Source organism: Salmo trutta, chromosome 25, assembly GCF_901001165.1.
Source record: "Salmo trutta chromosome 25, fSalTru1.1, whole genome shotgun sequence".
In the NCBI taxonomy this organism is placed as follows: Eukaryota; Metazoa; Chordata; class Actinopteri; order Salmoniformes; family Salmonidae; genus Salmo; species Salmo trutta.
Window position 1 is genome coordinate 11,129,297 of NC_042981.1, and position 25,889 is coordinate 11,155,185.

The following is a 25,889-nucleotide window of genomic DNA, read 5'->3' on the forward strand; positions in this document are numbered from 1 at the left end:
AATTTAGTTACTGAACACGCGCACTTCACACAGTAGGAACAGGCTAGAACGCACGAATAGAATCTCACTAGCTCGTGCTTGGCTCTGCCCACTGTGATTCATTGGAAACGACAGGCTCTGGTCTATCTTGTGTTAGCTATAAAAATCTTCGGTGGTGGCGTCTCATAAAAAATGTACGAGCGCCGCGCTCTCTCCTCAGCATCATGAACAACCGAGGACAGCAAGATGGGGCTGCGCGCGCATCACACAGGGTAGCACAGTAAACACCCCTCACGACCCAGGTTTGTTGATATATTTTATATGAATAATAATTATATGATATATTGGATAGTCAGCAGGTATGTTACAACATTCCAATCAACAATATACTTTCTCTGTAGCATATTTTTTTATCATGTTTAATATGGAAACAACATGCATCTGAACTGTGGACTGTATCTCTTTTTAGTGGAGTATGAAAAAGAAGAGGCAGGTGTAAAAGCCTACTGTCGTAATGTGATGTGGTACTGAGAGTATGCCTATTGTGTAAGTTGTACCAGTATTAGAGTAGAGTCACATAACAGTTACAGCCAGAAGAGTATACTCCACACATGAGTCTGGTTCCTCTCTTGGTTTCCTCCTAGGTCCCTTCCATCTAGGGAGTTCTTCCTGGCCACTGTGCTTCTGCATTGCTTTCTCTTCGGGGTCTAGACCGGGTCTCTGTCAAGCACTTTGTGACAACTGTTGATGTAAAAAGGGCTTTATAAAATATGTTTGATTGAATTTGATTGACATACAAATGTCACACACACAAAATGTTTTCTCATTGTTATTTATTCTTTGTTGACAAGTGCTGATTACTATATTACATTCACCTGCATTTTAAAATGGAGACTTTAAAATCTAAAAACAGCAAAAATGACACAGACTGAGGGGAATGCACCCTTCAGAAGACAAACAGACAGACATTTTCAAACCATTATTGATTGCCCGATGACACTTAGAAAACACTTTTCCTCCAAATCTATCCTCAACCTTTATTTTTTGTCCTTAGGTTTCAAAATTAATCTAATCAATATATCCCTTTGAATTTAGGCTATCAATTGCTTTAAAAAAAGTCAATCAAGGTTTGAGAAAAAGGACAAAGTTAAGTAGGCTACTAAATCGATTATTCATCAATAAAGACGTTAGCTGCCTGTTTACAAAATGTACTGTAGGTAAAAACAACTTTCTCTTTGCAATCCAGTCACCATCACAAGTCAGTCAACAGAATTTGTATTTTTTTTAAACCATTAATACTCAATACTAAACTTCATTAAAAAGTTTGCCATGATAGAGGGGAAATCATAAATATAAGGTCTCTTTTATATCCTTACAAAATATGAACCCTCCATTTCTGAACCATTTTTGGTTGCTTCCCAATTGGCGCCCTATTCCCAACATTATAAAGGAATAGGGTACTATTTGGGACGTACACTTTGAACTTTTTGAGAATCATGTGATACACACACACACACACACACACACACACACACACACACACACACACACACAGGGCCTGGATCCAATCCACCGACCACTTACAAACGGAGCCATGAAATTGTATTGTTAATTTACAGGCATTAATTTTTCCCTAAATAAAGCACATAGTTAATGCTGAAAATATGTGTAAGACATAAAACAAAGACCCTTATCTTATTAACCAAAGTCATTACAAGAGCATTCAGTTCAGAGGGTTAAAATATTCCAGGCAGGACTTCAGTGGAAAAGGACATACAGAATCAGAAAATCTGGGGATTTTTTGTTTGTTACAAAAGTAATTGGTCTGTCCACTCAAACAAAAACGTTAAAAAAAATACCCTGTTCTTAAAAAAAAAAAAGATTTGTAAATAGATTTTTTTTATATTAAAATATATGACTTAAAATATATTACTTTCTTTAACTAGTCAGACATTTAAAAAAACGAGATCTGATCTTTTAGTTTTCATGAGGTGACTTTGGCATGTTACCATGGAAATGATTTCTATAAAATATACCGGTACTCAGCAACTATCTTTAGTTTTAGTCAGATCATTCAAAAATATGATTGATACGTTTAGATTTTATAATTGCAATCACCATGCATACCCATATTATGTGCCTTTGCTTTATATGTAGTAAACTGTACCTCTACCTCCCTATCAACCTGTATATACCAGGAGCCTATACTTTTTGAATGGTTTGTTGATAGTACAGCATTTAGCGTTTAAATACACATTTTTGCGTAATGTCTTTTAGAGATATAAACTCTTTTGCAATAAAACCATATAATGTTGGATATAATGTTGGATATGCTTAAGCAACGTACATAAAGCTTAGATAGAGAATTCATTTCTAAATATAGCTTAAAGACAATATTTACAAAGCAAAAGAATTATACATTTTACTCCCTTCTTTCTCTGAGTCTTTTAACGGTACATCACGGCTAAGAGTTACGTTGCTATCCACAAACAAGCATCCACGTATGAAAAATAATGCGGCATGAGACAGAATATCTTTAAGTCAAGGTTTTAGGAGGCAATGAAGGTTCACGGTGTCGGTAAAACTTCACCAATGACCTTAGACTGAAATGGGAAAGATCTTAGTAGCCTTGCCACAGATCTGTTAGTACTGTATTGACAACTCCTATGGCTACTGTCATTAAACAATACAAACAGATCTGGAACCAGGCTACTCAGCTTGCTCCTCGACGGGCACTATTTATCCATTTATCTGTGAACTGCTTTAACTTTTCAACACCATGTTAGAGTACGAAGGCTGTACACTACTTGTATAGTGTACACTACATGTACAGTGTACACTACATGTATAGTGTACAGTATACACACAGTAGAGCTGTCATTCAAGTCCTTTGCCCAGTAAGTGTTAGTATTTAGAAAAGCTAAGTGCAATCATTGTGACATATTTTTTATAATCAAAATAATAATTTCAAATATCTATTCTCTGGTTATATATCTGTAAGACTGTTTCTAGTACTGTCAATATATAAATGATTGATTGCAACCTTTAAAATCGATATAAATCAGTATATTTGTACTCCCCCACCTACACGAAAACCCCACTGAACTCCCTTCTTCACCTTTTAAAACATCATAACTTAAACTCCACAACAAGGAGTGGCAGTCTTTAACATAACAACAGTGTTATTACGTTCTACAAAAATAGCAACATTCATTTTTTTCTTTCTTTAAAAAAATCTAAACTATCTTTACAAAAATATAGAACAATAACATGTCCAAGTGCAAAGTATTGGCAAGATTCAACATGTCTGAAAGGTGCAGATTTGATTTGAACTGTTCAAAACAAAACTACTACTGTGAATTGCCCGAAACAAACCAGTATTTCTCAGATGGAACAGATTAAACAAGACTATGATCGTCTAGCGTAAATGCTTTGCCTCCCCACTGAAAACCATGGGTTAGGTTTAGTATGGCCACTGTGCATTTACCCTGGTAACCATGGTTCGGGTCAATTCCACTTCAATTTAATCAATTCAGGAAATAAACTGACTTTGCAATTCCACTTTTTTTTCTGTGAGAAAATTAGAATCGGAATTCAAATCAGTTTACTTCCTGAATTGAAATCGAATTGACCCCAACCCTGCTGGTAACTACTTCTTGACAATGGTCGATTACTTGATGCTGACTTGTTCCTTGGTGCAACAATAAAGATTTGAAACAAATCATTTCTACATTTCTAACATTCGTTTTATCGTACCACTAGACACGAGACACAGAGTTTCGAAGGGCCAATGCAATCGTCATGGCAGAAGGCCCCACACCCTTTACACATGATCATAGCTTTGAGTCGGCAGTAGCATTTAGACTGAACGTCCTCTATACCAGATCCCTCCATACACCCCTGCTCTGGAGACCCCTCCCCCTGGTTTATGTGGTCCAAAGTGTGACCGGCAGGTATGGTAGTGACGGTCACTGAGAAAGACATGACACTGCCGGTGCCACTGCCGCTGTCCCCACCACTACCTGACACAGAGAGGGAGGTGCTGGAAGCGGTACCTGAAACAGCAGCACTGTGGTTCAGAGTGTGAGGTACAGACATGCTGATGGTGCCACTGTAGCAGGACCCCACCATGGATTCCTGATTATTGATTGGAGGTCTCTGGGTTTGAAAGGCAGACGGATGCTGGTGAGTACTGGGGTGACTGGGGTCCATGGTCCCCACGTGGGGAGATACAGATACCCGATATGGCTCAGAATGACCACCCTGTTTACTATTGCAAAGTTCCAGGTGCCTCCTGTGCTGTGATTGGGTGAAAAGGTTGGTTTCTTTGGCTCTTGCAGAAGTGCCACTGTCTCTCTCTGTACTGGCTAAACTGTTGTCCTTCCATTCCGGTAGACAGCCCTCCACTGATGGAGACTCAGACTTTATCCTGGAACAGCGCTGAAAGCCCAGAGCTTCACCCATTTTTGTGATTGAGAAGCCCTGCTGTTCCATCTTGACTCCTCCCGCTGAGTTACAATGAGAATTAGGTTTATTCTCCACTGACTCCTCCCCTTCGTTAGCCAGCTCCTCTCCCTCTGTGTGTTCTCTCTTCAGATTGGCCAGAGGGGTCAGTGAGGTGTTGGCGGTAGCCAATGGGTGGGAGCGTTTACTGCTCTCTGAGCCTCGTCCATACGTGGAAACATTGAGGAGGTAGTGCCCTGACATGGCAGGCCTGGACATCCTCTTCCTTCCAGGGAACCCCGCGGAGAACCGGGGACGATCCCCACACTCCTCCTGGTGCCCTAGATTGCAGGCTCCAAACTGGGCACGCTGAGCCTCGCCTGAGACCCCATACGGCTGGTTCTGGTGCTGCTGGGTGGCCCTCTGCATCAGAGCCCTGAGGATCTGCTCCTGGGTGTCTTTGTTAGGTGTTTCCCTTTGATGGTGCTGGAGCTCTGCCAACTTACCTGCTCTTGTTCCAGGTATGGCGGAGGGGGAGCGGCCTATGGATCCTTGCAGTTTGGATCTACTGTTGTCCTCCACACCACCAGAGTGTAGGTACTGACTCTGGCTTCCACCACTGGCTGTCCCGGCTGTGCTGTGGGACTTTATCTTCCATTTGTCATCATGGGAGGGTTTGGCTTGGGCCACCTGGACCTCTGCCTTGGCCAGCGGCTTGGGGAGGATCTGTTCCAGAGGGACCTCTTTCCCCTGGAGGAGAGATGTGACCAGGGGGTTGTTGGCTGGGATGAAGTGGCTAGCCCTGGCTGCCATGGAGCCTCCAGGTACATACTGGCTCTTCACACCACACACAGATGAAGTGAGGCTAAAGGTTGACTGGGGACCTGATGGGTGTGATGTATGTTGAGTGTTCCCATGTTGAGGCCCCATCAGAAAACCTGGGCTCATGTTACCAGCAGAGTAGCCTCTCTGTCGGTCATCAGTGAGAGACGCTCTGCTGGTGTTGGAGCCTCTTTGAGACAGGCTAAGGTCAAAGGGCACAGAGGAGCCTGATTGGACATAATGGGAGTGGGCTAGTGTGGTGACTGCATTGGGTGATTGACAGGTAGATTGACCAATGGTGCTGCTTGCTGGCAGCTTGGTGGTTGACTGAGATTGGGTGGAGCTTTGGGTGAAGGAGGAGGGTCTAGAGTAGAGGGTCTGAGCTAAAGCTCTATGGTTTCCTTGCTCTCCACTGCCTCCTCCTGGTCCTGGGCCTGGTACTGCACCTTTAGTGAAGGAGCTCGCTGCAGCTGCTGCTGCACGTTGGGTCCGGGCTAGCTGGGCTTTAGCCTTGATGTCAGCCAGAGTGCGAGCACCAATGCGTCCGGGGCTAGGACCAGGACTGGGACTGAGGGAGACAGGGAGAGGGGTCCTGGGGGACACCTGGGTTGGAGATGCAAGGACTGGGACTGATGGGATTCGCGACACAGTAATCTGAAAAACAAAGTGAACAAGACATTTAAAAAAATATGTGTAGGCCTTCCTGGTGTTAGTAGACACATTTGGTCTAAATGTAGCCGACGCTTTTATTCACCACAAATACATTCCAATATACAATATTAAATAGTTACCTGAAGCGGAGGCACTCTCTGTGCTGTTGTTAATGTGGCTGCTGGAGAGGTTACCACAGATACTGCTGGTGGAGTGATGCGGGCCCTCTTCTCTGGAGTCAGCTCTACTTCCTGTTCACTGGACGAGGACTTCCTTTTCAACGGCTCCGGGGATGGGGTGGTGGGTACAGGGGAGGATACAGGGGAGGATACAGGAGCGGATACAGGGGCGGATACAGGGGAGGATACAGGGGCGGATACAGGGGCGGATACAGGGGCAGATACAGGGGAGGATACAGGGGCGGATACAGGGGCGGATACAGGGGCGGATACAGGGGAGGATACAGGAGCGGATACAGGGGAGGATACAGGGGCGGATACAGGGGAGGATACAGGGGAGGATACCGGGGAGGATACCGGGGAGGATACCGGGGAGGATACAGGGGAGGATACAGGGGCGGATACAGAGGTGACTGACACAGGGGCTGAGGCTCCTCTCTCTGGTGTAGCGTCAACATCTTCCCTCCTCTCCCAACTATGCTTGTCCACGCCCAGAGGCTCTGGAAGGTCGATTGGCAGTGATGAACTGAGCTTCATCTGGGGGCAGACCTCTGGATGACTCTCCTGGGCAGGGGATGGTGGGATCTCAGGGTACTGGGGGATCTCAGGGTACTGGGGGATCTCAGGGGACGGGGGGATCTCAGGGGAGAGGGGGATCTCAGGGGAGAGGGGGATTTCAGGGTACTGGGGGATCTCAGGGGACGGGGGGATCTCAGGGGACGGGGGGATCTCAGGGGGCGGGGGGATCTCAGGGGGCGGGGGGATCTCAGGGGACGGGGGGATCTCAGGAGACGGGGGGATCTCAGGGGACGGGGGGATCTCAGGAGACGGGGGGATCTCAGGAGACGGGGGGATCTCAGGGTACTGGGGGGTGTCTGGCTGGGCTTCTTTCAAATCCTGCTCCTCATCTTCCTCCTGCTTCTCTCCAAGTGGAGTAACCGTTGAGGTTGAATCCACCACATCATGTCTCCGCACAACAGCTGCCTCCACTGCCACTATAGGTAGGGATAAACCTCTGCTACGAGTCCTGTGTCTGGGGTACTCAACCTCCAGTGTCTTCTGAACGATCTTTGCTGGCAGCACCGGTAGTACAACGGGTGGGACTGCTACTGGTTCGTCTTGAACAGGCTCTGGCCTTGACTTGGTAGGCTCTATGGGTTTACATGTCGGGTTTATGGGCAGTGATGATGATCGGAGCCTCCTCTCTGAAGAGCGAGTCTGGCAGCTGTTCGCAGGGATCTTGGCGTCTTGCAGTGCTTGGCCAGCAGGACGTGGCTGTGTTGGAGGAGACGACTGGGCTTTGGTGGCTGAGAGCTCCAAACTGAGACCAGACTCGAGCAGCTCTTTGGATTCCTCTAAGCTGAGTCCAGAGCTGGATAGGAAGAGACGGAGGGAGGGAGACAGAGAATGAGAGAGAGAGAGCGAGAGATCAGTCAACTGCATAAAGAAAGGATAAATCAAGAATGTTTAAAGTATATCAATTACAAGCAGCAAGTTTGGTCTCGGAGAAATTAAACATTGATATAACAATAATTGCCTTATATTTTAAAGATTCCAGCCCTGAAATAAATGACTTACTTTTCACCATAGTAGTTCTCAAAGAAGCTCTCCTTCCAATGCTCCACCTTCTTCCCCTTCTCAATCTCCTGACGCATTCTCAGCTGCAACTCAGGAGTGAACTCACCTGGGTGGTTTGGAAAATATAAAAAGGTTTACGAGAGATTTAAAAAAAACTGTTACTGGAAATACAAAATTGCAATTTTAATGAAAACTTTAAAAGTCGAGTGTTAACACATTTTATCCATGTTCTATTTTGAGACATACACAATCGCCTGGTCCAAGATCTGTTTGTGCGGTCTTGCCAATGGTCATTATCAAGCCAAAGACCACCAAGCAAGACAGCACAAACAGATCTCGGACCAGGTTAGAAGCACTGACCTTCCGCCAGTCGTTCCTTCCAGGACTGAGCTGCTGATGTGAAAAACTCATTGTTCAAGGCAGAACTGGTTACCTTCAACAGACCATCCATACAGGCCTAGAGATACAGACAGAAACGCATTATGTACATCATCATCATGACAAACTGCAGCATCATCATCACTATCATAATCATCATTATGACTATCATCATCACCATCATCATCACTATTATCATCATCATCATCATTATCACTAATCATCACTATCATCATCATCATTATCACTAATCATCATCATCATCATTATCACTTATCATCATCATTAATCATCATCACTATCATCATCATTATCACTAATCATCATCATCATTATCACTAATCATCATCACTATCATCATTATCACTAATTATCATCACTATCATCATTATCACTAATCATCATCACTATCATCATCATCATCATTATCACGAATCATCATCACTAATCATTATCACTAATCATCATCATCACACTATAATCATCATCATCACTATCATTATCACCATCATCAGCACCACCATCATCACTATAATCATCATCATCATCACTAGCATCATCATCACTATCATAATCATCATCACTATCACCCTCATCACTATCGTTTTTTCACTATCATCATCATCACCATCATCATCACTATCGTCATCATCATCAGTACATAAAGAGAGACTCACTATGCGATTATGTCCTGCAAATACCTGGGGTGTATTCATTAGTCGGATCCTGCTGCAAAACGCTTTGCAACGGAAATCATTTACCGTTTACCCCAGGAACCAAACAGACCAAATGGAACGAAACGAGGAGGAACCTACCTGAAATTGTCTACCATAAACGTTAGTTTTCTTTGCAAAACATTTTCAATTTGGAGTAAACGGTTTCCGTTGCAAAACGTTTCGCAACAGACCAAACGTTTTGCAACGGAATCCGAATAATGAATACAGGAATTATACAGGTGGACGATTATAGGAATTAATCGCATGTTGAGTCTCTTGGTTTTAAACCTCTCTGTCGCTAGAGACAGATGATATCTAGTATGATATCTAGTATGATATCTAGTATGGCCCCACCTGTTGGTCGACCTCAGGCAGTAGCGTCAGTAGCCTCTCTTGGCACTCTGTGGGCAGGACAGAGAAGGTGTGTTTGTTGATCAGGGCACGCAGGTTGGTGTTAACCAGGATAGAGTCTGGTGTCTCAACGTCTATCTCTGCACACTTGGTATGCTTCAGTTGCCCTGGAGACAACAACACAATAGAAGAGTAAAATCATACAAAAGAGAGGATACAGAGACTTGGTACTATATTGAGCCTGGTCCCAGATCTGTTTGTGCTGTAGACAAATCCTATGGTTGTTGCTATGTTTGACGTGTCAATAACCATAGGAGTTGGCAAGACAGCACAAACAGATCTGGGACCAGTCCAACAGACTGGCATGTATACGCCTGCTATATGTAAATAACAAAGATGAGCTGGATGAGTCTACTACTGACGTGCACTGAGTCGACTGGACCTCTGGGACATCTTCCTGGTACCAGCAGCAGGACAGGAGTCTGTTGGTCAGACAGAGAGAGAGAGAGAGAGAGAGAGAGGAACATGATTTGATTTAAACACAATTTAGCCACACAAGTGGATACACTGCATTTTAAATGTTCCCCCCCTTTTTTAGAACTTGGATAAGAAAGCCATAACCACACTGCTTTATATAAGGGTAGAGACTGGACTTGAGATGACCACTGATCATCATCGACAGCGATTGTTTGTGTTTCCTGTAGGCTTCTACTAAGGATGTATATCAACAACGTAGTGTACTGGATATGTGGAAGTCTGCCACCTACCGGTCTTAGTGGCAATGGTGTCAGTCTTAAGCAGTAGTCTAGGGCTGGAGGTTGTGGGCATGCCCCCTTGTCTCCGCTGGTTCCTCTGCTGCTGCTGCTTCAGGGCCTGGGGGACAGAGAAGAGGAAGAAGGAAAATCATAGATGAATGTCAGCTCCTGTCTTAGACTCTACGTGGCATAATTAAGCATTAAGGCCCAAGGGGGTGTGGTATATGGCCAATATACCACAGGTAAGGACTGTTCTTAGGCAAGACACAACGCGGGTACAGTCCTTAGCTGTGGTATATTGGCCATATACCACAAACCCCCGAGGTGCCTTATTACTATTATAAACTGGTTACTAACATAATTAGAGCAGTAAAAATAAATGTTTTGTCATACCCGTGGTATACGGTCTGATATACCACGGTTTTCAGCCAATAAGCATTCAGGACTCGAACCACCCAGTTTATAACTGACATTTTGAACCAAATGTGTAATGTATATCATGTGATGTATTCTAAACTCAGCAAAAAAATAAACGTCCTCTCACTGTCAACTGCGTTTATTTTCAGCAAACTTAACAATGAGCAGTATGGCTGGTGGCATTGTCATGCTGGAGGGTCATATCAGGATGAGCCTGCAGGAAGGGTACAACATGAGGGAGGAGGATGTCTTCCCTGTAACGCACAACATTGAGATTGCCTGCAATGACAACAAGCTCAGTACGATGATGCTGTGACACACCGGCCCAGACCATGACGGACCCTCCACCTCCAAATCGATCCCGCTCCAGAGTACAGGCCTCGGTGTAACGCTCATTCCTTCAACGATAAACACGAATCCGACCATCAACCCTGGTGAGACAAAGCCGCGACTCGTCAGTGAAGAGCACTTTTTTCCAGTCCTGTCTGGTTCAGTTTGTGGTGGGTTTGTGCCCATAGGCGACGTTGTTGCCAGTGATGTCTGGTGAGGACCTGCCTTACAACAGGCCTACAAACCCTCAGTCCAGCCTCTGTCAGTCTATTGCAGACAGTCTGAGCACTGATTAAGGGATTGTGCGTTCCTGGTGTAACTCAGGCAGTTGTTGTTGCCATCCTGTACCTGTCCCGCAGGTGTGATGTTCGGATGTACCGATCCTGTGCAGGTGTTGTTACACGTGGTCTGCCACTGCGAGGACGATCAGCTGTCCGTCCTGTCTCCCTGTAGCGCTGTCTTAGGCGTCTCACAGTACGGACATTGCAATTTATTGCCCTGGCCACATCTGCAGTCCTCATGCCTCCTTGCAGCATGCCTAAGGCTCGTTCACGCAGATGAGCAGGGACCCTGGGCATCTTTCTTTTGGTGTTTTCAGAGTCAGTAGAAAGGCCTCTTTAGTGTCCTAAGTTTTCATAATTGTGACCTTAATTGCCTACCGTCTGTTTTCATAACTGTGACCTTAATTGCCTACCGTCTGTAAGCTGTTAGTGTCTTAACGACCGTTCCACAGGTGCATGTTCATTCATTGTTTATGGTTCATTGAACAAGCATGGGAAACAGTGTTTAAACCCTTTACAATGAAGGTCTTGAAGTTATTTGGATTTTTACGAATTATCTTTGAAAGACAGGGTCCTGAAAAAGGGACGTTTCTTTTGTTGCTGAGTTTAGAATCATCACCACTTTCACTATCGTAAATTAGTCGTACTGTCTAACAGGTAAATTATTTAAAAAAATTCCACAATGAAATAAGTTGCATTAGCCTACATTTACACGAGACCAAATCATTCACTATTCTTCATTCTTTCTATTTTTACAGTATTTTTTTTCTTATTTTTTCTTAATTTAACCTTTATTTAACTAGGCAAGTAAGTTAAGAACATATTCCTATTTTCAATGATGGCCTAGGAACAGTGGGTTAACAGCCTTGTTCAGGGGCAGAACGACAGATTTTTACCTTGTCAGCTCGGGGATTTGATCTAGCAACCAACGCTCTAACCACTAGGCTACCTGCCGCCCCAGTACATAACAGTTACAGATGGAAAATAAACCCAATGTCTACTCTGTGTGCCTCACCTTGGAGCCAAATCTTCATCTGACTAGGGTTTCTTTTTGCCTAATAAACCTGTAAAACTGTTCTTACGCACACAGCTGAAAATTCCACAGCATTGCAGATGGAACTCATTACGATCTGCAATCAACTGAAATCTAATTATGCAAAGCACAAAAGGCTAATGGTGCGACCAAAATGGCACCCAATATAGTGCGCTACTTTTGACCAGGGCCAGCAGGGCTCTGGTAAAAAGTTGTGCACTATATAGGGAATAGGTTGCCATTTCAGATGCAAGCTAAGGAAGACCAATGGGAAGGTTTGTGAGAAAATTAATACAACTCAGCAAAAGGCGTTTATTTTCCCCTCTCACCCACACCCCATTGTGTTTTTAAAATAACTTACACAATGTTTTTGTAACAAAGAAGCAGTTAAATTTAACAAGCACCGTGAACGTCATGTCTGCATTTATTCTACAAAACTGGTATTTTATTCTATAAAACTGGTATTTTATTCTATAAAACTGGTGTCTTTAGCCACATTTCAGAAATTAGAGCTATATTGGCACAGGGAGCATCACTGAGACACTGATAGGCACTCAGGAGGCAACAGGTCAGCAGCAGTACCTTATTTAACCTTTATTAGGTTAGTCTTGTTGAGAAAACATCTCTTTTACATCTCTATTAACCAGTGAAATTGAGACCGAAGACGATGGAGCATCAGCACAGTAGCCTACTGTACCTGTTTGAGGGCCTTCTTGCAGTGTTTCTGTGAGGGAGAGATGAGCTTGCTGCTGGGGACAGAGGGAGATGAACAGCGTGGCTGAGGAGACAACGGATCAGGCGGCAGCTTGGAGGGCCCTGGGAAGGAAACACAACATAGCACAACTTAGATAGACAGTCAATAACACATTATTAGGCTTAGAAACATTAACCCCCAATGTTCACATCCAAAAAGCTGATAACATCAACATGAAATTGATGTTATTTTAGTGTTTCAGTTCATCTTTAAGATGGATACACCAAAGCAGATGTTTTTTTGAGATCATACACTATCAAATCTGTTGCATCTACATACACAACAGATTTTCCTTTTTAAATGAAGAATTGTCTTTTCAACCACCAAAAACCCCACCTGCTAGTAGCAAGATCACTTAAAACAACAGCTATTTCCTGTTTTTTTTTACAAGGCTTGCATGTTAATTTCTCACTCACCGTAGCTGTAACCCTTTGACTTGTGTTTCTGTGGTTCTATTGATAGCATTTGCTATGATGGATTTTTTTGCAATGGTATTAAAAACATTAACAATAGAAAACAGAAACAGAAAACAAGATGTCCTTGTGTTCAGAAGATAAGCTATTACTTTGTTTCAACGGTTCCTTAACTCATTCATATGTGTACATGAGGAAGTGTGGCTCAAACGTAATTAAAAAAAACAACTATTTCCTGTTATAACAGGAAAGAAATAATGACAGAAATGGCCAAAACTTAAACTCCTTCTAAAGTGTTACTAAGATGGGAAACAGTCTGATGTATGTACATTATTTATCACAAGATGTAAAGCTGCAAACTCAGTAGTGAAAATAGAAACACCACAATAACTTCATGTTTGGGTGGGCCCGGCACCAAGTTAGAAAGAGTAACGGTCTGCACCCAAATGTGCATAAGCACCCATTTCAGTCAATTTCAAGTAGTGCAATTATATAGCCTAACCATCATGGAAACAGGTGAAGCTGAAATACAGGCAACTGCCAAAATAATGGAAACACTTGAGTAAACAACATATACAAAGTATATTGAAAGCACATGCTTTCCACACAGGTGTGGTTCCTGAGTTAATTAAGCTATTAACATCCCATCATGCTTAGGGTCATTTATAAAAATGCTGAGCAGGCCAAGATTGTCTATTATATTGACAAGATATTCGCGTGACCGCTCTAATAATGTAAATACATGTCCTCAAAGATGAAAGGCAGGCGGGAAGAGGCGAGATCAGGTGGGACCATTCTAGCCAATGAGAGAGCAGATACGTGTATACACAACAGGCCATAGAGATAGACAGAGGAATCATCTTTGTATCTGTGCCATTATAGCTATAACAGTTGAGGATGACTGGTTGTTTTTTAAAAGTAATTTCCTCACCATCTTAAATAAGCATGCCCCTTTCAAAAAATGTAGAACTAAGAACAGATATAGCCCTTAGTTCACTCCAGACCTGACTGCCCTTGACCAGCACAAAAACATCCTGTGGCGTACTGCACTAGCATCAAATAGTCCCTGCGATATGCAACTTTTCAGGGAAGTCAGGAACCAATACACACAGTCAGTTAGGAAAGCAAAGGCTATCTTTTTCAAACAGAAATTTGCATCCTGTAGCTCTAACTCCAAAAAGTTCTGGGACACTGTAAAGTCCATGGAGAATAAGAGCACCTCCTCCCAGCTGCCCAATGCACCGTGGCTAGGAAAAACTGTAAACTGGATGCAGTCTATAACAGTGCCATCTGTTTTGTCACCAAAGCCCCATATACCACCCACCACTGCAACCTGTATGCTCTCGTCACCAGACCCACTGGCTCTAGGTCATCTATAACTCTTTGCTAGGTAAAGCTCCGCCTTATCTCAGCTCACTGGTCACCATAACAACACCCACCCACAGCACTCGCTCCAGCAGGTATATCTCGCTGGTCGTCCCCAAAGCCAACACCCACTTTGGCCGCCTTTCCTTACAGTTCTCTGCTGCTAATGACTGGAACGAATTGCAAAAATCACTGAAGTTGGAGACTTATATCTCCCTCGCTAACTTTAAGCATCAGCTATCTGAGAAGCTTATCGATCGCTGCAGCTGTACACAGCCCATCTGTAAATAGCCCACCCAACTACCTACCTCATCCCCATATTGTTTTAATTTACTTGTTTTGCTCTTTTGCACACCAGTATTTCTACTGGCACATCATCATCTGCACATTTATCACTTCAGTGTTAATTTGCTAAATTGTAATTACTTTGCTACTACGGCCTATTTATTGCCTTACCTCATTACTCCATTTGCACACACTGTATATAGATTTTTCTATTGTGTTATTGGCTGTACTTTTGTTTATCCTATGTGTAACTCTGTGTTGTTTTTTGTCGCACTGCTTTGCTTTATCTTGGCCAGGTCGCAGATGTAAATGAGAACTTGTTCTCAACTGGCCCACCTGGTTAAATAAAGGTGACAGCATGGGCAGCACCATGCTGTCAATTATTCTTCTTCATTGGCTGATTGCTCCCAACTCATAGGAATCCCCACCCTAGTTGACTACTTTAAAATGGTGGAAGCCCTCATTGGCAATGCCCATGCTAAAACGGGTTATATCCATGAAGAGTCCTCTATCTATCTCTATGACAACAGGCACAACTCCGATATAAAGCAGTTTTTTTTGTTAAGTTGCTGAAATGCCACGTTTATCCACTTATATCAGTGCATTCGTAACAACCTAACCATTTCAAAACTTCTATTTGACCAAATAAGCATCACGTAGCAAATTAGCATTTTTTTTAAATACCAAATTCGACTCTCTATCATTGACCTCAATACAAAGACTCCTCATTTCGTGTTCTTCTTTTCGTGGACAGATTTTTGGTGGAGTAAAACCTCTCGCTTCGCCTCTTCCTCTCTGGGGCAGGCTATGCCAACATAGGATGACCATGCCCCCATCCACAGGACACGAGTGGTCACAGAATAGTCTTGATGAGCATGAAAACGATCTCAGTCACCAGATTCTGGAGCTGTGCCTGAGACAGCGTTTTCCACCACCATCAACAAAACACCTAATTATGGAATTTCTCATGGAAGAATATTGTCGCATCCCTCCAATGGAGTTCCAGGAACTTGTACAGTATAATCTATGCCAAGGTGCATTGAAGCTGTTCTGGCTCCTGGTGGCCCAACTGTATGTTGGTGTTTCCTTTATTTTGTCAGTTACCTGTATATCCTACCTCTCCTCCTCCCCATAGCCTCATTAAAAGGAGAGTGATGTTGTAAATATATTGTGAAGTAGTAGCGTACCTCTCCTCCTCCACCGCCCCCTCCTGCCCTCCTGGTTGTTAGTGTTGCAGTTGTTGTTCTCTGTGCTTCTCTGGGAATCAGACAGATTATCACTACCATCCTCCTCCGACCCCTCCTCAGACAGCTCCTTCACCTCCGACCCCTTCTCAGACAGCTCCTCCGACCCCTCCTCAGACAGCTCCTCTGACCCCTCCTCAGACAGCTCCTCTGACCCCTCCCCAGACAGCTCCTTCACCTCTGACCCCTCCTCAGACAGTTCCTTCACCACGTCCCCAATGTCCTTCTGTTCACAGACACACAACATACACATATACAGTTGAAGTCGGAAGTTTACATACACTTAGGTTGGAGTCATTAAAAATCGTTTTTCAACCACTCCACAAATTTCTTGTTAACAAACTATAGTTTTGGCAAGTCGGTTAGGACATCTGCCATTTTGCCACAAGTAATTTTTCCAACAATTGTTTACAGACAGATTATTTCACTTATAATTTACTGTATCACAATTCCAGTGGTGTCACGAATCCCACCGAAGGCGGCTCCCCTGCCTGCTCGGGCGGTGCTCGGCGGTCGTCGTCGCCGACCTACTAGCCGCCGCTGATCCCTTTTTCTTTTTCTGTTGGTATGTCTTATTGGTTGCACCTGTTCTTTTGTGTGTCTTGATTTTTGGTTATTTAAGCCTGTTTAGCCCGCCCAGGTTTGTGCGGGATTATTTTATCGTCAGTTTGCTATTTGGATGTGCTGGCGATCCTATTGGATTTATTTTCTTTCCGGACTGTGTGCCCGTTGGTTATTGGGTTGGTCGTTTTGTTTCACACGCCTGTTGTGTTGGCATGGACCGTGTTACTGGAGAAAATAAATCTCATTTTGTTACCTACCTCTGCTCTCTCTGCGCCTGACTCCTACCACCACTCCTAGCACTCGTGACAAGTGGGTCAGAAGTTTACATACACTAAGTTGACTGTGCCTTTAAACAGCTTGGAAAATTTCAGAAAATTATGTCATGGATTAAAAAGCTTCTGATAGGCTAATTGACATCATTTGAGTCAATTGGAGGTGTATCTGTGGATGTATGTCACGACTTCCGCCGAAGTCGGCTCCTCTCCTTGTTCAGGCGGCGATCGACATCAGCGGCTTTCTAGCCATCGCCGCTCCATTTTTCATATATCCATTTGTCTTGTCTTGTTTCCATACACACCTGGTTTTCATTTCCCCAATTAAGCTTCTTGTATTTAACCCTCTGTTTCCCATCATGTTTTGTGTGTAATTGTTTCATGTTATGTGGTGTTAGTTTTAGAGGTCGACCGATTATGATTTTTCAACGCCGATACCGTTTTTTGGAGGGCCCAAAAAAAGCTGATACCGATTAATCGGCCGATTTTCTTTTATTTATTTGTAATAATGACAATTACAACAATACTGAATGAACACTTATTTCAACTTAACATAATACATCAATAAAATCAATTTAGCCTCAAATAAATAATGAAACATGTTCAATTTGGTTTAAATAATGCCAAAACAAAGTGTTGGAGAAGAAAGTAAAAGTGCAATATGTGCCATGTAAGAAAGCTAATGTTTAAGTGCCTTGCTCAGAACATGGGAACATATGAAAGCTGGTGGTTCCTTTTAACATGAGTCTTCAATATTCGCAGGTAAGATGTTTTAGGTTGTAGTTATTACAGGAATTATAGGACTATTTCTCTCTATATGATTTGTATTTCATATACCTTTGACTACTGGATGTTCTTATAGGCACCTTAGTATTGCCAGTGTAACAGTATAGCTTCCGTCCCTCTCCTCGCTCCTACCTGGGCTCAAACCAGGAACAGATCGACAACAGCCACCCTCGAAGCAGCGTTACCCATGTAGAGCAAGGGGAACAACCACTCCCAAGTCTCAGAGCGAATGACGTTTGAAACGCTATTAGCGCGCACCCGCTAACTAGCTAGCCATTTCACATCGGTTACACCAGCCTAATCTTGGGAGTTGACAGGTTTGAAGTCATAAACAGCGCAATGCATTGCAAAGAGCTGCTGGCGAAACGCACGAAAGTGCTGTTTGAATGAATGCTTACGAGCCTGCTGCTGCCTACCACCGCTCAGTCAGACTGCTCTATCAAATCATAGACTTAATTATAACATAATAACACACAGAAATACGAGCCTTTGGTCATTAATATGGTCGAATCTGGAAACTATCATCTCGAAAACAAAACGTTTTTTTCTTTCAGTGAAATACGGAACCATTCCGTATTTTATCTAACGGGTGGCATCCCTAAGTCTAAATATTCTTGTTACATTGCACAACCTTCAATGGTATGTAAACTTCTGGCAAATTAGTTCGCAACGAGCCAGGCAATGAACGGAAGAGCAGTGACACAATTTCATGTTAGCAGGCAATATTAACTAAATATGCAGGTTTAAAAATATATACTTGTGTATTGATTTTAAAGAAAGGCATTTATGTTTATGGTTAGGTATATTGGTGCAACGACAGTGCTTTTTTCACAAATGCGCTTGTTAAATCACCCGTTTGTCGAAGTAGGATGTGATTCGATGAGAAATTAACAGCCACCGCATCGGTTATATGCAACGCAGGACACGTTAGATAAACTAGTAATATCATCAACTATGTGTAGTTAACTAGTGATTATGTTAAGATTGATAGTTTTTTATAAGATAAGTTTAATGCTAGCTAGCAACTTACCTTGGCTTCTTGCTGCCCTCGCGTAACAGGTAGTCAGCCTGCCATGCAGTGTAAGGCAGGTGGTTAGAGCGTTGGACTAGTAACCAGAAGGTTACAAAAACGAATCGCCCCTGAACAAGGCAGTTAACCCCCGTTCCTAGGACGTCATTGAAAATAAGAATGTGTTCTTAATCTGACTTGCCTAGTTAAATAAAGATGTAAAAAAAATGAAAAATGAAAATAAAAAAACGGCAAATCGGTGGCCAAAAATACCAATTACCGATTGTTATGAAAACTTGAAATCGGCCCGAATTAATCGGCCATTCCGATTAATCAGTCGACCTCTAGTTAGTTTACGCGCATTACTTTTATGTCCCGTTTTTTGAGCGCGTTTGATTTATGTAGTGCTCTCATTTTTTGGAACTATAATGAAAGTGTGCCTGTTCATTATACTCTGCTCTCCTGCACCTGACTTCGCCTCCAATACATCTTTTGACAATGTATTTCAAGGCCTCCCTTCAAACTCAGTGCCTCTTTGCTTGACATCATGGGAAAATCAAAAGACATCAGCCAAGATCTCAGAAAAAAAATTGTAGACCTCCACAAGTCTGGTTCATCCTTGGGAGCAATTTCCAAACGCCTGAAGGTACCACGTTCATCTGTACAAACAATAGTACGCAAGTATAAACACCATGGGACCACGCAGCCGTCATACCGCTCAGGAAGGAGACGCAGTCTGTCTCTTAGAGATGAACGTACTTTGGTGTGAAAAGTGCAAATCAATCCCAGAACAACAGCAAAGGACCTTGTGAAGATGCTGGAGGAAACAGGTACAAAAGTATCAATATCCACAGTAAAAAGAGTCCTATATCGACATAACCTGAAAAGCTGCTCAGCAAGGAAGAAGCCACTGCTCTAAAACCGCCATAAAAAAGCCAGACTACGGTTTGCAACTGCACATGGGGACAAAGATAGTACTTTTCCTTTGGTCTGATGAAAAAAAAATAGAACTGTTTGGCCATAATGACCATCGTTATGTTTGGAGGAAAAAGGGGGAGGCTTGCATGCTGAAGAACACCATCCCAACGGTGAAGCACGAGGGTGGCAGCATCATGTTGTGTGGGTGCTTTGCTGCAGGTGGGACTGGTGCACTTCACGAAATAGATGGCATCATGAGGTAGGAAATTTATGTGGATATATTGAAGCAACATCTTAAGACATCAGTCAGGAAGTAAAGCTTGGTCGCAAATGGCTCTTCCAAATGGACAATAACCCCAAGCATACTTCCAAAGTTGTGGCAAAATGGCTTAAGGACAACAAAGTCAAGGTATTGGAGTGGCCATCACAAAGCCCTGACCTCAATCCTATAGAAAATATGTGGGCAGAACTGAAAAAGCGTGTGCGTGCAAGGAGGCCTACAAACCTGACTCAGTTACATCAGCTCTGTCAGGAGGAATGGGCCAAAATTCACCCAACTTATTGTGGGAAGCTTGTGGAAGGCTACCCAAAATGTTTGACCCAAGTTAAACAATTTAAAGGCAATGCTACCAAATACTAATTGAGTGTATGTAAACTTCTGACCCACTGGGAATGTGATGAAATAAATCATTTTCTCTACTATTATTCTGACATTTCACATTCTTAAAATAAAGTGGTGATCTTAACTGACTTAAGACAGGGCATTTTTACTAGGATTAAATGTCAGGAATTGTGAAAAACTCAGTTTAAATATATTTGGTGAGGTGTATGTAAACTTCCGACTTCAACTGTATATATACGTGTATACACAGTACACACCCCCATAAGATAGTACAGACCCCCATAACTCGGACTGCTTTGAGTGCCTCCTAACATTCAGAGCAATGATCAATGATTCATGTGAATGTCTAATTGTCTGAAAAGCTTGCTGTGTGAGTCATAATGTTCCTCTACTTTTCAAATGTCCTTCCAAAGAAAAGCAGTGTCATCATAAATTATTTTAACATCTCATCATGTTTTACAATGTAGCACTGATTATTAGTAAAAAATGTAAGGCATATCTCTGTGGCTCAGTTGGTAGAGCATGGTGTTTGCAATGGTGTTTGCAACGCCAGGGTTGTGGGTTCGATTCCCACGGGGGGCCAGTACAGGGAAGAAAAAAAAAGTATGAATTGAAATGTATCCATTCACTACTGTAAATCGCTCTGGATAAGAGCGTCTGCTTAATGACTAAAATTTGATCGTTTCTGTATCAATATAAAAAAACAAACAAAAAAAATGTGATATCTGAAAAATCTATGTCAATCTCACTTGATTCATAGAAATTAGAAACTGACCTTCAGTGTGTAGACCCCCATTCGTCCAGGTACTTTGTAAAAGATCCCTTCTTCACTGCGAGAGTTGGTGTGGAGCATAGCATTAAGACATGCCAGCGGGGAAGTACCACTAGGTAACAGGGAACACAGCCAGTTACACTCAATGAAGCAGACAGCTGACTGGCCACTGGAGGGAGGAGACAGTAATGCCTGATTCACAATAAAGAACCGACTTGAACTGTACTGTGCTCGCTCTGACCTTTTGATTTCACATTGCCCTTTCCAGCATAGTTTCAGCAACTATGGTGGATGCATAGCCAGGCCAAGCTGGCCAACCCAGGACAGTTCGGCTTGGCCTGGCTCGGTTTGGCCTTATAGTGTGAATCAAGCACCAATGTACTGTATTCTGAGTATAACAGCAACTGATGAAATTATTAGGCTGTGTTGGCTGAAATAACAATACCTAACATGCAATAACATGTTCGTAATGCCATGCTGAAACATGGTTGTTACAAGTTGTAAATAACATTCAATAACATGTTCGTAATGCCATGCTGAAACATGGTTGTTACAAGTTGTAAATAACATTCAACAACATGTTCGTAATGCCATGCTGAAACATGGTTGTTACAAGTTGTAAATTACATTCAATAACATGTTCGTAATGCCATGCTGAAACATGGTTGTTACAAGTTGTAAATTACATTCAATAACATGTTCGTAATGCCATGCTGAAACATGGTTGTTACAAGTTGTAAATTACATTCAATAACATGTTCGTAATGCCATGCTGAAACATGGTTGTTACAAGTTGTAAATTACATTCAATAACATGTTCGTAATGCCATGCTGAAACATGGTTGTTACAAGTTGCAAATAACATGCAATAGGAAAAATAAAACAACATTTTAGTGAGTTTGTCAAGGGAGGGGGTTGGGCAAAACTAGCTTTGTCTTACCTTCTGGATGACAAGTGAAAACAATTCAACAAAAAAAGAAATTAAATAATTAGAATTATGTGAATGTAATAATTACCAACAAGAAAAGGAAAATAAAAAGAGAAAGAACATGAGCAATCAATCATACAAGAGGAAATGATGCCTGGCTGATCCTCTATTCATAAAACGTCTCCGAGTAGGAATGCTTATCTAGGATCAGGTCCCACCCTGTACATGTAATCTTACTCATTGTGATCTAAAATAACAAAACTGATCCTAGATCAGCACTCGTACTCAAGACACTTTATGAATACGGGGCCCCGGTACTGTGTATCAAAACTGAAGTCCAAACAGAGATGGGGACTAAAGGAAGCTAAAGAAGGAGTTTAAGAAGGGACCTTTTCCTTTGAGAACACACAGAAAACATATGAGAACCGGTTCATTTACCTGATCTCTTTCAGTCTCTCTCTCTGGATCACCTGTAGGATCTCTTTGTGGCTCATGGGTGTGTTCGGGTACTTTTCCAATACCTGAAAAAATACAGCACAAAATCTGTCAATGGATTGCAGTGTAATACATACTTAAAACCACTTGAGGAATGTAAACAACATCTAGCCTAAAGACAACAACATACTTCCACCTGTCCTAGTATTCACATTGCTTACGGTGTTCCTACACATTATCATCAAGCCACAATTCTATAGTTGTACCTAGGAGTATGAAATTGCTCTGACGTATGAGGTCAAATGAAAAACGCTACAGCATGTCCAATGAGCAAGCTTCTACTGAGCTGTTCTATAGTTTCACTGCTGTCATGTCATAGCTCTGACTCTGAATACAAGTACTGATTTAGAATCAGTTTAGCCTTTTAGATCACAAGGAATAAGATTAGGCAGACAGGGAGGACCTGATCCTAGATAGGCACTCCTTCGGATACGACCCCTGAGTTTTTAAGTCATTAGTGGTGTGGTTGATTTAGACAAGAAAGTCAACCTCTGGGACTGAGCCTGTCGACAACTCCCGCCCAATGATGTAGCTATGCACTGCATGCCTTTGCCCAGTATCAAGAGAATAGATGTACTGCTGGGAAAAAGACAGAGCTAAATGACCTCATCAAAACATGATTCACTTCCTTTGTGTGTGTATTTGTGTAAGATCAGAAAGACTAAGCACGACCATCACACCACCCAGCACCATCATAGCTGATGTAGCCTAAAATTATAGCCATGACATGTCACAAAGATTTTCATATGAATAGTAGTCCTGTCAGCTACCTAGATAGTAGCCTGGAAACCAGACGCTGAATTGCATTGAAATGTATGTCAGCAGAAAGGAGTGTTTGAATCAGGAAAGTGTCCTCTCATGACATCTACAAGCCAAAATGTTGAATAAAATGATATTTTAAAAGCACTTTACCGGTTGTCGGTGCAGTTGGTTCTTTTGAGGGGTTGGAATGTGAGAAAAGGAATCCACAGGAAAGTATAAATACATAAAGTTCATGTAATCATACTTTCCTGTGGATTTTGTCTCACATTCCTACCACTAAAAGGACCAACAGCAAGGACACCCGGTAAAGTACTTTAAAATATCATTTTATTAAACATTCTGGCTTGTAGAGGTCATGAAAGGAAACTTTAATGGTTCAAACATAAATTTCTGCCCAATGTCGAATTTAATGCAATTCAACGTTGGGTTTCCAGACAACTAGCTAGTAGAAGTAGCTACACTACATGACCAAGAGTATGTGGACACCTGCTCGTTGAACATCTCATTCCAAAACCATGGGCATTAATATGGAGTTGGTCCCCCCTTCACTGCTATAACAGCCTCCACTTTTCTGGGAAGGCTTTCCACTAGATGTTGGAACATTGCTGTGGGGACTTGCTTCCAATCAGCCACAAGAGCATTAGTGAGGTCGAGCACTGATGTTGAGCAATTAGGCCTGGCTCACAGTCGGCGTTCCAATTCATCCCAAAGGTGTTCGATGTGGTTGAGGGCAGGGCTCTGTGCAGGCCAGTAAAGTTCTTCCCCACCGATCTGGACAAACCATTTCTGTATGGACTTTGCTTTGTGCACAGCTGAAAAGGGCCTTCCCCAAACGGTTGCCACAAAGTTGGAAGCACAGAATCGTCTAGAATGTCATTGTATGCTGCAGCGATAAGATTTCCCTTCACTGGAAATAAGTGACCTAGACCGAACCATGAAAAACAGCACCAGACCATTAATCCTCATCCACCAAACTTTACAGTTGGCACTATACATTGGGGCAGGTAGCGTTCTACTGGCATCCGCAAAACCTAGATGGTGAAGCCTGATTCATCACTCCAGAGAACGCGTTTCCACTGCTTCAGAGTCCAATGGCGACGATCTTTACACCACTCCAGCTGATGCCTGGCATTGTGAATGGTGATCTTAGGCTCCCAATGAACAGTTCTTGTTCTGACATTGCTTCCAGAGGCAGTTTGGAACTCGTTCGTGAGTGTTGCAACCGAGAAAAGACGATTTTTACACGCAATGTGCTTCAGCACTCGGCGGTCCCGTTCTGTGAGCTTGTGTGGCCTACCACTTCACGGCTGAGCCGTTGTTGCTCCTAGACGTTTCCACTTCAAAATAACAGCACTTACATTTGACCGGGGCAGCTCTAGCACGGGAGAAATTTGACGAGCTGACAAGGTGGCATCCTATGACGGTACCACGTTGAAAGTCACTAAGCTCTTCAGTAAGGACATTCCACTGCCAATGTTTGTCTATGGAGATTGCATGGAGCTGTGCTCGATTTTATACACCTGTCAGCAACGGGTGTGGTTGAAATAACCGAATCCACTAATTTGAAGGGGTCTCCACATACTTTTGTATATATAGTGTGTGTCAGTGTGTTTTGCTTACAATGTAACAGCAATGATTTGCTAATACATGTAGCTATAGCTAAGCCTTTTACTATTACTGAATGGCCAATACAGTGACCAGGTAGCTAAAACACCTTTATAGATTGTTTATAAACACTACCGATGCACTAACGTTAGCTAGCTATAGTTAAGTTGCTAGCTAGCCAACTACTGTAGCTTAGCAAAGCTGGCTACCATGCTAGCTGTCTTTCATTGGTCATTAGCGAACGTTAGAGCTTGTGTCTACCAACATAGGGCGATTAGAGCTAAACTGGAGATCTACCTTAGACACTTGACAACGGGCATGTTTCAATGTATTTTATTAATTCAGGACAAGCTGTCAAATTGAATTTCAGAGCTAACATAGCTTGCTAAGTGGCTAGCTCTACGCTAGCGCAACACTTTGGTGTTTACTTTACAGCGCAAGACAGACGTTATTTTTCTCAATAATACGTAGGTATGCGGTCGAAACAAGAATTATGTCTCTTCACAATTTCCCATCTACAATTGTAAGCTACATGGACACATTGATATAGCTATTTGCTGTAAATGAAGCCACAAGACTATCAAGCAAATCTTGATGGACTTCCAGTGCTTATCTAGCCGACAAGAAGGCCTTGCATTGCATAAGCAACATTTCGTCTGCACCAGTGGGTCATGAACTCATAAACACAGTTGTACTAGTGGAAGCGAAGGGAAAACAAGCACAACAAACGTTGAACAGAACGACAGTAAATACCGTTTTAGCAGCTTCTGCCCATGTCCTCCCCTTCTTTTTCTTCTGTCTCTCCCTCATCGCTGCGGTCTTGTACTGATTAGTGTTGAATTTGACAGTGTGCTCCTGTGTTATGTTGCTTTAGTTACCGCGCAAGTCCCACCGCTTCTGCCATATTGGTATTTTACTGTAAGGAGTGTGTCATGTGACCCCGAGAGAGATGTCATTTTACTGTACAGATTGAGCTGTCACTAAACACGGGACTTTTGATAGAATACACATTTGTTTTACATCTTCAAGATGATCTTTGTTATATAAAAATTAATACTGTAATTACTGTGAGAAAATTAGAACATTTTGGGGAGATTGGGTGCTCCGACTAAAATAGAATATTACCGAGTAAATCCTCAACAACACAAGAAACACGTTAAGGCAGGTGTTTTTCCCTTTTCT

At 42.7% G+C, this 25,889-nt stretch overlaps 1 protein-coding gene across 1 annotated transcript; it reads right to left on the reverse strand.

Moving 5' to 3' along the window:
* Window positions 1-795: 795 nt before the first annotated feature.
* Window positions 796-25,750, reverse strand: LOC115161775 (putative Polycomb group protein ASXL2). The gene is made up of 13 exons (XM_029712558.1): window positions 25,461-25,750; window positions 22,284-22,366; window positions 21,858-21,860; window positions 20,921-21,029; window positions 15,918-16,200; window positions 12,611-12,729; window positions 9,865-9,970; window positions 9,520-9,579; window positions 9,101-9,264; window positions 8,013-8,109; window positions 7,653-7,758; window positions 6,036-7,446; window positions 796-5,898 (listed from the first exon to the last, which is right to left on the reverse strand). Exons 1-13 carry the CDS (start codon window positions 25,515-25,517, stop codon window positions 3,727-3,729), a joined length of 4,770 nt encoding a protein of 1,589 aa, XP_029568418.1. The 5' UTR covers window positions 25,518-25,750; the 3' UTR covers window positions 796-3,726.
* Between the last annotated feature and the right edge of the window lie 139 nt (window positions 25,751-25,889).